The sequence below is a fragment of the Myzus persicae genome, unplaced genomic scaffold (genome assembly GCF_001856785.1).
Source record: "Myzus persicae strain clone G006 unplaced genomic scaffold, MPER_G0061.0, whole genome shotgun sequence".
In the NCBI taxonomy this organism is placed as follows: domain Eukaryota; kingdom Metazoa; phylum Arthropoda; class Insecta; order Hemiptera; family Aphididae; genus Myzus; species Myzus persicae.
Genome location: NW_019104213.1, coordinates 97,591 through 109,675, shown reverse-complemented (window position 1 = coordinate 109,675; position 12,085 = coordinate 97,591). Strand labels below are relative to the sequence as shown.

General features: G+C 30.1%; 2 protein-coding genes and 1 long non-coding RNA gene across 3 annotated transcripts; 2 read left to right on the top strand and 1 right to left on the bottom strand.

The window, feature by feature from the left end:
• Window positions 1–3,048: 3,048 nt before the first annotated feature.
• Window positions 3,049–3,909, top strand: LOC111040094. The gene is made up of 3 exons (XR_002605172.1): window positions 3,049–3,133; window positions 3,561–3,727; window positions 3,804–3,909. It is a non-coding gene; the product is annotated as an uncharacterized LOC111040094 (long non-coding RNA).
• A 1,042-nt stretch (window positions 3,910–4,951) lies between these two features.
• On the top strand, window positions 4,952–8,080 carry LOC111040091 (glutamate-rich WD repeat-containing protein 1). The gene is made up of 8 exons (XM_022323842.1): window positions 4,952–5,339; window positions 5,433–5,566; window positions 5,659–5,808; window positions 6,161–6,413; window positions 6,481–6,649; window positions 6,724–6,892; window positions 6,959–7,126; window positions 7,898–8,080. The coding sequence occupies exons 1-8, from the start codon at window positions 5,147–5,149 to the stop codon at window positions 8,033–8,035; spliced, it is 1,374 nt and encodes a 457-aa protein (XP_022179534.1). The 5' UTR covers window positions 4,952–5,146; the 3' UTR covers window positions 8,036–8,080.
• Window positions 8,065–9,835, bottom strand: LOC111040093 (PXMP2/4 family protein 4-like). The gene is made up of 3 exons (XM_022323843.1): window positions 9,411–9,835; window positions 9,206–9,337; window positions 8,065–8,339 (listed from the first exon to the last, which is right to left on the bottom strand). The coding sequence occupies exons 1-3, from the start codon at window positions 9,666–9,668 to the stop codon at window positions 8,175–8,177; spliced, it is 555 nt and encodes a 184-aa protein (XP_022179535.1). The 5' UTR covers window positions 9,669–9,835; the 3' UTR covers window positions 8,065–8,174.
• Between the last annotated feature and the right edge of the window lie 2,250 nt (window positions 9,836–12,085).

Below are 12,085 nucleotides of genomic sequence, written 5' to 3'. Positions count from 1 at the left end.
ACTAAAATTACCCCTAGATGACCCCACATTGTTCTATTTGTACTTGCACCATCAGTTGTAAGACCAACTACTTGGCCACCAGCATTTTCCATCAACATAATTGCTCTAATAGTAAGCTTAGCAAGATCAATACCTATAACAAAATATTTAAATTAGTTTAATTTAAATTATCTATCTTATTACTAATTAACCTTTAACAGTTCCTTTGAAAACAAAGACAGCAATAGGTTGAACTAAATTGTCAGCCAGACTTTTCCACATGTAAACCAATGCATGGTTAGCTTTTTCCTTTCGAGAATTACCAGTTATAATTTCGCCTCCATAATCTTCAAGTCCTATATATGATAATGTGCGGCTGTTAACGCATATACTTTCTCGCAAGATTACTTCATCAAGCACAAGAACACCTTGTTTTTCTTGTTCTGATTTGTTTAAAAATTTTTATTTTAAAAGTTTAAAAAATTTTTTTATCAAATCCGCATCGTATTTCTACGGCCAATAAATGTGCTCTTATAGAATTAGGATATGGTAGTGGTAGTATTTTATTGTTCCTCAAAAATGAATAACCACTAGGAGATCTAAAAAATGTTTTATCAATAAAATAAAATAAAGTAATACATCTATATGTATAATTAATATTTAATCATGTTTTCAGATAAAATGTTATTTGTGCTGACATAAGTACCTTATTTGGAAAAGCATACATAGTAACATCCAATTTTCACTATATCGCCTATTTTTTGGAATTTTTATTATGGCTGCTTTGAAAATTTCCCGAATAAGATCTGACCGGCTGTTTGAAATATTAGAATCTTTTAAAAGCTCATCAAGTGTTGATTGAGAAATTTGTTTCATTTTATTTTTAACTTCATTAAGGCTATTTTCAAGATAAATAATTTTTTTCTTTGCTCTTGTTATTTTTTTTTTATTAATGTTTTAGCATCTTGAATCCTTACTCATTTTTTTTCTTGTTTGGAGAAAAAAATACCCGGGTGTTCTGATTGTTTTTCATGCGCAATCTCTTATTTTTAATTATATAATATAAGCGTTCACACCATAAACAAATATTGCTGAAAACTCTTAACATTACACATAGTTCAACTAATGAAAAAATAATTACCTACCCATTTACGGTATCATCTTTTAATATTGTAGAGCACTTTAAATGTCTCCATAGTCACATACTTCAACAAATTGGTAACCACATGAAGACTTGATTTCATTAAATTGGCTCATTGATTAAATCAATGATTATACTTATTATTTAATTAGTAGGTTATTTTGAAGTTCAGCGCATGCTTGATAAAGACTTGAAAACTGTAACGTTGAAACATAAACCTATTAACTAAATTAGTATCCTATTTTATGGGTAGGTACTTATACAAATCGTTATGTCATTTTTCTGCCGAATTTAATTTTACCAAAATTTTCTTTTACCTCTTTTATTGGGTTTTATGGTTTTTGTTTGGACAAGTACTACAACACACATCCTCCAAATACAATCTTTTATCTACAAAAGTATTAAGTACTTGTATCTGATAGTCAGAAAAAGGACTGAAAAAAGATTATTATTTTGTGCATTGTGCTAAAAAAATTTTTTGAATTAATGAAAGAGTTTTTACTTTTTACCATTGTTACCCAACTGCGTGAAAAAGGCGTACGTATACCCAAAAAAATTGTAAATTTATATGCACGAACATTTTTTATAAATACTCATGGAAATTTAAAATTTCAAAAAAATCATTGTCAAATATAGTGTATAAAATATTTGATAGAAAAATAGATTATTTCACTTAGGTAGTAGATACATTATACTTATATTTAGTGACTGTAAAGTCACAAGCTGCGATCCAACTGCCCACGACACGGGTTATTTAGTTGGGTTTAATAGGTCTAATCTACCCCAACGCTGCAAACGGCGTTGGCCGGTATGATTATTTAGATCTAAACTTATTCGATAACAGCAGCGCCATCTACTGCCGCCGTATTATACTAACCCCTAATACGTACGTAAGAAACTAACCGTCACGACTCACGGCTCTTCGGTTTACTGAAAGATGAGATGTTAAGTGAGGTTTAGATGGGTTTCGTGAGGTTTAGTTGGGTTTCGTGAGGTTTAGTTGGGTTTCGTGAGGTTAAAATCTAACCTAACGCTGCTAACGGCGTTGGCCGGTATTATTATTTTGATCTAAACTTATTCGATAACAGCAGCGCCATCTACTGCCGCCGTTATATACTACCTCCTAATACGTACGTAAGCAGCGCCATCTACTGTCGCCGTATTATACTAACCCATAATACGTAGGTTAGAAACTGGCCGTCACGACTCACGGCTCTTCGGTTTACTGAAAGATGAGATGTTAAGTGAGGTTTAGATGGGTTTCGTGAGGTTTAGTTGGGTTTCGTGAGGTTTAATCTAACCTAACGCTGCTAACGGCGTTGGCCGGTATTATTATTTAGAACCAAATTAATTCGATTACAGCAGCGCCATCTACTGCCGTGGTATTATACTAACCCCTAATACGTACTTAAGCAGAGCCATCTACTGCCGCCGTATTATACTAACCCCTAATACGTACGTAAGAACCTGTACCTATTTGTTTTCTCTCTTTGGTCCAAACCATAGAACAATGAATAACCGCTTGGAGATCTATGAAGTATTCTAGTATTTGTAAATTATTAAAAAACTTGAATATTATACTATTATTATACTTACCTTATTTGAAACATTAGGCATAATAACATCCAGTTTTCATTATAGCGTCTACTTTTAGGATTTTTAAATTTTGCCGCTGCGAATATTTCTTTAATTAGTTCTGATTGACCCTGAGCAACGTTTGCTTTATTTAAAATGTCACTTGATTTTTGTTCACTTATGTTTTTCATTTCATTTTGAATTTTATTTAAACTATTTTGCAATTTTAAAATTTTACTATTTCTACGAAAATTTTGTTTTTGAATTATTTCTTTAGCCTTTTGGATTCTACTATATTTTTTTTGTTTGTTAGAAGAAAAAATTGTTAAAATATTTTGTCCACTATTAATTCTTGCACGTTTTTTTTTACTAGAATACAGTAGACGTTTACACCAGAGACAAATATTGCAGTTACTGAAACATATTTATTACAGTATTGTGAGTTAAAACTATATATATATTTCATTATTTTAATTTTATCAACTGCTTAATAATTTACCTATCATCATTAATTACACTTGAACACTGTATGTGTCTCCATTGACCACATGATTCAATGTATTGAGGACCATATGAAGCCCTTATATCCTTATTTTCAGTAGAAGAAAAAGCTCCTGGACAGCATTTAATTTTATCAAATTCATTAAAAAGTGACTGAAATTCTATTAGGTTTTTTTGTTGACTGTTTCTTAACCCAATTTCATGGGGTGTTACAATTGTATTATTGATAAGTAAAATTATTTTAGAATCTAGAAAATATTACATTTAAGTATAATTAATTATTTAATACCGTTCTTTTATAATACTGATATAATAAATAGTAATATACCATTTTTAATATTGAGTTGCTTTTCAATTTATCTAGAATAATTGCTTTTGAAAGTACTCAGAGTGTGGAAAGCAATATCAATTGGAGCTATTTCATTACTATGAAACCAGTTTTTTGGTACATCTATCATTTGTCTGTTGTTTAAAACCAATTGGTATAAAGAAGTTGAAGGGTTTAATGTGTCAATCTGCTTAAACAATAAAGTAATATTTAACAATGAATAATTTTATTCTATTTTAATTTGTAATCTGTTTTTGAAATTTACCTTTCTTTTTTTAGGTTCTGGCGGAATCAATGCATTACTAGGTATAAATGGTTCAATAAATGTCTGTTCACAGTTAGAGACGTTACCAAAGTCAATTTGTTTATTAATATTTAAACCGTGGGTAAGACCTAGTGGTAGTACCACATTTTCGTTACAAATATTAATATTATCATTTTTAATGTTTATTGGGATTGCAGTGATTGCACCCTTTTTAAGTTGCAATCTCTTTAAACACACCTAATAAAATGTAGAAAAGATTAATTATACAAAAACTTAACATTATTTATAAAAAAATATATTTACAGTTTATTTACTGGATGGCTATCTCCCAATATGCGGTCTACCTCCGTTTTGTGTGCTACGTAATTATAAATATGAGTATAGTATGCGGTCTATCAATGTTATGTGTTCAGACTAGTGTTCTACCTATATAGCTGGGAATCCCGCATCATTTATATTTAGTATCTACCAATTTATATGTTTTATCTTAATTTTTCATAACGATATATATTTTATCATACAGGTTACTGGGTTAGTTGGTTTAGTGTCGTTTGTAGCAATACAACGCTTTTTAAATTTTGAGTCTTTGGAGGCCTCTTAGACTCAAAATCGTTAAAAAAATTTGTGGTACTAATGAAGACCTCTTAGATAGGTACTTAGCCGAGTATTGGTGGCGAGGATAAAATAAAACAGATAATATTTTTGATGCTTTCCTTAGAGATATGAAATTAAGCTTTGTGGATAATTTTGTGGATCCTTAAGGTTAGGTTAAGTTAATAATTAGGTTATAAAATATATATGTTAAGTTTTTTTTTTTATAAATTGCAATAACATTTTTGTGTTCTATGGTTCTATCGTTCTAAGAATTCAAGTGTAAGATCAGATATTTTTAGTTAACTGATGAGTAGAATAAAATAATACTCGAAATTCGAATTACTAGCATTTTATTAGTAACTAGTAGCTACTAACTACTAACTACTAATAAATAGTAATTACTAATTACTGCTATAGTGCTATCATTCGATTATTTTTCCTAATAATCGAGTTACTCGATAAATACCAACAATCGAGTTACTCGATTATTTTCTCTCGATTGTTCCCATCACTAGGCCAACTATTATACTATCTTAAATCGTGGTAGTATAGAAGCCTGTGATTATTTGATAGTAGGATTTATGATAACACGTGCAACGAGCTACCGCGTGGTCTAGACAACGAAACATGTCAATATTAACCAGCGTAATAACGTCCAGCGGCTAGTGATTACCTGCTGTAAATTGTAATCCGTAGCCGAATAGGTAGTCCATAGTCAGTTGAGGCTTGGGACTAGTTAGTTGTGAAAACATCAATTGGAAAAATGTCGGACTCCGAACACGAAAGTGAAGACGAAATGGTCGTCGAGGATGAAAACGAAGAAGCCGGCGAATCGTCGGGCGTAGCTAATAAAAAAGAACCACGACAGGTTTATTTGCCCGGTCATCAGATGCAGGAAGACGAGTCGTTGGTGTTCGATCCATCTGCTTACCACATGCTGCACGACATCGATTCGGGTACATTTGATCATTTGGGTGTTGAATAATTTGTTAACTGCCATACTTATTGTTCTAAATTATGATCATCTACTTCCCATGTTTAACCATTAGGTTTGCCGTGTTTGAGTTTTGATGTGATCGTTGATGACATGGGTTGTAGCCGTAGTGACTTTCCACATTCTATGTATTTGGTTGCCGGTAGCCAAGCAGAAAAACCTAAAGACAATTGTGTGTTTGTTATGAAGGTATGCACTTTACCCAATATCCCTTAAATATCAACACTTAACACTATAAAATAATAAAATAGTGTTTTGTATACTACAATTATTTGTTTTAGCTATCTAACTTGAATGCGATTAAAAACGATGAAAGTAGCTCATCGGATGATTCAGATGTGGAGTCTGACAGTGACGATGATGAATCTAAAGATCAACCTGTGTTGCAGATATCATCAATTCCTCATTTGGGCACTGTTAACCGTATTAGGGTAAATTACTAAGCTTTTTCTTATACAGTTGAACATTTAAATGTATGGATTGTGGTATAATGAATACTATGTAGTCAGCAATATTTATACTGCACTACAAAGTATATAATGAGCACAATAGTGCTAGCTTACAAACTACAAAATATATTTATTTTTCCATTCCAATTCATATTAGAAGTACATCACATATTTTGTATTTAGTCTTCTTTCACTGCCATTAGCGGTATCCTTTATTCTCAGATAATTTTACTGTTATAATTTAACATACTCTTACAAAATACTACACATCATTTTTATAAATCACAATATCTACAAAATGTATGAAATATTTATTATTTTTAAATGTTTATAGAATACTACAGTTGATGACAAAGTATTTGCCGCTGTATGGTCAGAAAGAGGAATTGTCAATATTTATGATTTAAATAGTAAATTGAAGGAAGTCGAAAAAGCTAATAGAAATCGTAAAATTGGAAGTGAAGAAAAGAAAAAAAAGTTTGGCAAAGCGGCTCCCAAAAGAATTATATCTGAACATAAACCTTTATATTCATATTCTGGACATAGAGATGAAGGTTTTGCTTTAGATTGGTCTTCCAAGGCTCCAGGTATTAATTACATTTTTATCTTTTATAATGTAAAATAAATACTATAAATTCTTTTTTTTTTCATCAGGATTTTTAGCTAGTGGTGATTGCAAAGGAAATATTCATACATGGAAACCAAGTGAAAGTGGTTGGGTTGTTAATTTACATTCATTAGGTGGACACAAAGAATCTGTTGAAGATTTACAATGGTCTCCAAATGAAGTTAATGTGCTTGCTTCTTGTTCCGTGGACAAATCGTAAGTAAATATAATACATTTTATATTAACAATACAAATGATTCTACAGCTTAGTATATTTTTTTATTAAACAGGTTAAGGATATGGGATACACGATTAGCACCAAATAAAGCCAATATGTTGACAATTGCTGATGCTCATGATAGCGATATCAATGTCATAAATTGGAACAAAAAAGAGCCATTAATCGTTTCTGGTGGTGATGATGGAAAACTTATGATTTGGGATTTGAGACAATTTAAAGTATACCTACACTTTAATAGCTTATATATGTAAAATATGATTTTAATAGAAATTTATTGAAATTAGAAAGGTAAAGAACTAGCTGTATTCAAACACCACACTAGTGCTATTACAACAGTCGAATGGAGTCCAGATGACAGTTCAGTGTTTGCGTCTGGAGGTGAAGATGATCAAATTGCAATTTGGGATTTAGCTGTTGAAAGGGATACTACAAATGATCAAGATGACATAAAAGTATAGAATTTAAATAAATAATATATTTATTGACAGTGAAAAACCTTGTATGATGGATATTGGAACTTTTCTAGTATGCCTTTTTTTAAAACCAATATTATGTTGAATTTTGCATTTTTAATCATGAGAAGTAGTCGCTCCCTATGCCTGAAGGCTTTGGTTGCCAGATTTTTTAATCTTCATGCACCAAAACACCTCACATAGAATATGGTGACAATATAATAGTACATTAACCCTATACTCAGTGAAAGCAATCACTTTTTGCACATTATGAATGATGTGATTGCCACGTCGAGAACCACATGATCACACTAACACCAGGTTGTTGGTGGGAGATATGCAACACTCACAAAAATTAGTTGGTCGACTGATAATTCTCTTTTGAGACAAGAGGATAGTAATTACCTATATAAAATATAAATCAAGGTTGAGACCATTTATCTATACTGCTGTAATGTGATGCTATATAGTAGAATAATAAGCAGTAACTTACTTCTTTTATTTTCCAGTTTAAATAAAATCAAAAAAAAAATCTATGATGGCATAAGTAATAGGTAAAATATAAACAGGCTAGCATTGCTGAGACAGATGGGGTCCAGAACCATGGCTATACCTGTGATACTCAATATACCTACACTTATAATTCATAATATTTATGATTCTTAAATTAATAATTATAATTTAATCTTTGAGGTCCACTAGAAGTGTTTATAATTCTAAATTTATTTAACTAATTATTAGATGTGTTAAATATTTGATTATTTTATCTAGGAAATTCCACCACAGCTTTTGTTTATTCACCAAGGACAAGAATCTATCAAAGAGCTTCATTGGCATCCTCAAATTACTGGAGTTCTTATAAGTACTGCACAAACCGGTTTCAATGTTTTCAGAACCATAAGTATATAAAAAAAATTATGACAGTTAAAAATATATTTGGCATTTTTTACTAAATTACAGTTAATTTTTTAAATATACAATATACGTACATAATACACATAATATATTCTTAATTATATATTTTTTTTTTTGGAATGTTTCTGTTTCTTTATTCAATGGCTAACGTGTTTTCCTTTTTTACACTACAGTGATTCATATAAGCTAAAAATGAACTCCAAGCTAGACTGCATAGACTAACAAATGGAATCCTATTTTTTTCTGGAATCATTGTATAATTGAATACTTGTAGTAAAGGCCAAACTGCTACACCCACCTATTTTGTAAAATAATTAGAAAATAATGTTATTACCACATGATATAGTAACTTCACGATGAGTTTATAAAATTAATATAATTTTTGAAATATAACAACAAACAATTGAAAAGTTGATTCATTGTTTGAAAGTACAAATACATTAGTTTGTAACTATTGACTCTTGATCAATCAATTTAAGGTAAATTTATAATTCTATGGTAAATTCACTAAAGATCTATTATAAAATTATTTTTTATCTGTTTTAGAAATTGAATTCTGATTTATTATACTGTACACAATTTGGTAAAATATGGTTATTTCTAGTTGCATTCATTATCATTATTCAATATTCATAAAAACAAATCTACACAATTTTATATTATATTGATTTTCATTAAGTTGGGAAAGTGACATTGAGTTTTACCATCTCAAAACAATTCCACTAGATATCAACAGTAATAATTTAAATTATACTTTGTACATTACTTTAAGTACATAGTATTAATATATATATTGTATTATTGTATTGCATTTGAATGATATATATTGAATCTTGGATTTTAAAACTCAGAAAAATAACCAAAAATGATTTCAAAATGATATATTTTATACCAATTATGTCAACTGGATTGCGGGTTCTTGTAAATTGGTAAAATAAAAAAATTGTATTTAAGATCACTTAAATGCATTGTATGGATATTACAGAAACACCTACATATACTTTAAAATAGTGTTTATCTAATTGTTGTGGTGAATAAAAAAAATTCTAAGATTTTCAAAAATACTTATTTTAAATTCAGTAGGTTATTGGCATTTTAATAACTAAAACTATTTTTGGATAATATGTTTTGGTGGCCATTAACAAAGATCATCAAATTTTGTACCTTATAAGTTGGTAAAAACTTTTTTTCCACTTCTTTTTTCGCTTCCTCGACCGTCTTCCCCTCCAGTAAAGACATGCCAAAATAAAAGCTCACCATTGCACAAGGTGAATACGTTACTTGCTCCAAAAGTGCCTGATAAATATTAATTTCGATATTATTTGTATATTTTGTTAAACTTGTGTGGCGTTGAACCTTGTTATCTCACTTTTATGATTGCGCTACGTAGATCATTCTTAGGATACAAGTAACGTGCAACAGTTAGCCATGCATTTAAAGTCGGTGCCACATAAAATGCTCCAAACAGTCCAAACCGAGCTGCTCTGGCAAAGTCAAATTTTTCATCTCCGAAAGCCAATTGCTGTATAAGACATCCGGTTGGCCATATCACCGCATACGAAGCCATTCCCCTGGTAACCGGGTAGGCGATTGAAAACTTTACTATTCGGGCGAAGACGGTCGTCATTTTCGAAGATCGTTATTTTTCGCGCGGGAGCTGCAGTAATATTGTGACTGCATCACGTTAGGGAGTTCTCATTATTTTTGTGCGGTGTTATTATTTATAGATATGATGGAGGTTGCCAATTACAAAATTGGGTGATCTTGAATAAACCTTGGAACTGGCCATTGCCAAAATTGTACGTATACACAATACACAATACACTATACATTATACATAAAAGAATTTTTATATAGGTGACTACAATGTTATTATTTATTTTTGAGTTTATAATATCTAAATTGGTAAAAAAGTATACGAAAAGAAAGTCATATAATATTAATGGGGTACCACACAAATACACATATATAATAATAAAACTTAAATTACTAAATAATATCCAATTTTGATTTTACTGAAATCATATGGTTGATGAATCAAAACAAACATTATGAATTTTAAATGTTTATAGGTAGTCATGACTACTGCAGTGTTATAAGTAATGAACATTGAAGACACGTAAAATACATCAATATTATCGTCAGTGAAACTCATATTATTATCTCTGAACTGACAAAAATAGTGGAGATATTTGTAGGTATTTAATTTATAGATACATTTATAATTATTTAAGTATACACCATACATTTTTAATGATTTATATCGACTATTGATGAATGAGCTACAAACTACTATGAGTACCTATAGACTAATTTTCCCCGCTCCTTATTAAAACACACAAAATTATGAATATAATATTTTCTTCCTATTATTTTATTTATTAGATTATAGGTACCTACCTAATATTATATAAATCGTTATTGATCGAAAGTTTTACTACAAATAATTTTCGAAATTTTTATGAATTTTGTCAACATTTTAACATTATATGCCCATGAAAAAAATCGAGTCTATGCATCCTTATTATTCTTGAATTTATATTTTAACAACTCTGAGGGGAGTTGTATTAAATGAACAAGATTTTTGACCAAGCAAAAACAATTTTATCCTCAATAATTACAATTTGAAAATGTTATCATGTAGGTATACAGAAATTGCTAATAAAAACATTTGGTTAAATTTTCATTTATCTTTAGACTTCAGTTATTCCAGAGTTATGTCCATACATTGTTAAATAACTTATTTAGCCATGCGCAGGTATATATAAGGTCTATGATCAGGCCAAAAAATAAAAAATGGAAACTGGTTTTGCGTAAAAATTTCTAGAATTACATTGGAGGGTAAACAAGGGTAGGTATACGAGATGGGTGAATAACCTACATTGCTACATAAACCCTATACTGGTGGACCTACACCAGTGATGGCGAACCTGTGACAGAGTGACACACACTAATGTGTAAAAGTTTGATAATATTAAAGTTTTTAAAAAAAAAATTGAAGGGTTATCGATCTAGCTAGTTGACACGCAGAGAAAACAAAATCCAACCAAAATTTTTATTTGACACGGTGGTACAAAAAGGTTCGCCATCCTTGACCTACACTCTACAGTCTACATTGATACAGATCTGATTTTTCCAGCAACTCAATAATGATGAGAAAACTTAATATTTTCTCTTTTTGAAAACTGTGGTATTTACATATCTATACTTTATATGTTTAGATACGTCGTCTGCAATACGCCAATACCTAAAATGTGGTAAGTATTAACGTTGAAATTATAATATTACCTATATGGTTTAACCGCAGTATTTTTATCCGTTTTATAGTTTTTACCAATTAGCAGTCAGGACGTGTTAGTGAGATGATTTTTGGAGAAACAAATATATTTCTTGGAAATTTACTATGACTTTTCAATTTTTCATCTAGTCCAATCCAGAACACCTAGTAGGATTGTCTATCTAATTGATGAGAAAAAATCTTAGCAATCCTCTGCAGTGGAAATGTGTTAATGACCGTGGTTTATAAAGCAAGAAGGAGGTATTGTACCTACTTACTTTGAGTTCAAGTTCCATCTTCCAAAAAAGATGCATGTCATCGCCATGCTAAAAAACTTGGACATGTTTTGTAGTAGGTTTATAAACATGATATAGTACCAGGTAATACCAGGTAGTAGTACTTTTTAGTCTAATAATAGCCAATAGGTACCTACATGATTGGTAATTGGAATCATGATTATTGCTAAAACCTACAATATTACCTACATAGGACCTATATAGATAAGGTTGAAAAAGTATAAGAAGAAAATCAGTTTGACAATTACAAAACTAATTTTACATACAAATTAGACATTAGCCAATATAAATTGGAAGCATATAATGTATTATTTCAAAATCGAATGAATGTTTTAATATTTGCCAATATAAAACAGTTTTAAAGGATAGTTTGCCAGAAAAAAACTAGAAATACAATTTTCTTCTAGTAAATGTACATGTACCAATAATACCTGCCTATGTAAATTAGATAAGAAAATATATTAGTCAAAT

Excerpts from the sequence above, each read along its gene's own strand:
- LOC111040093 (XM_022323843.1), bottom strand. The coding sequence starts at position 9,668 with ATGACGACCGTCTTCGCCCGAATAGTAAAGTTTTCAATCGCCTACCCG. Across the intron at positions 9,338-9,410 it reads TACGTAGCGCAATCATAAAA|GCACTTTTGGAGCAAGTAAC; the intron begins GTGAGATAACAA and ends AATATTTATCAG. Across the intron at positions 8,340-9,205 it reads AGTTTTTACCAACTTATAAG|GTGGGTGTAGCAGTTTGGCC; the intron begins GTACAAAATTTG and ends TTTACAAAATAG.
- LOC111040091 (XM_022323842.1), top strand. The coding sequence starts at position 5,147 with ATGTCGGACTCCGAACACGAAAGTGAAGACGAAATGGTCGTCGAGGAT. Across the intron at positions 5,340-5,432 it reads GCTGCACGACATCGATTCGG|GTTTGCCGTGTTTGAGTTTT; the intron begins GTACATTTGATC and ends TTTAACCATTAG. Across the intron at positions 7,127-7,897 it reads ATGATCAAGATGACATAAAA|GAAATTCCACCACAGCTTTT; the intron begins GTATAGAATTTA and ends TATTTTATCTAG.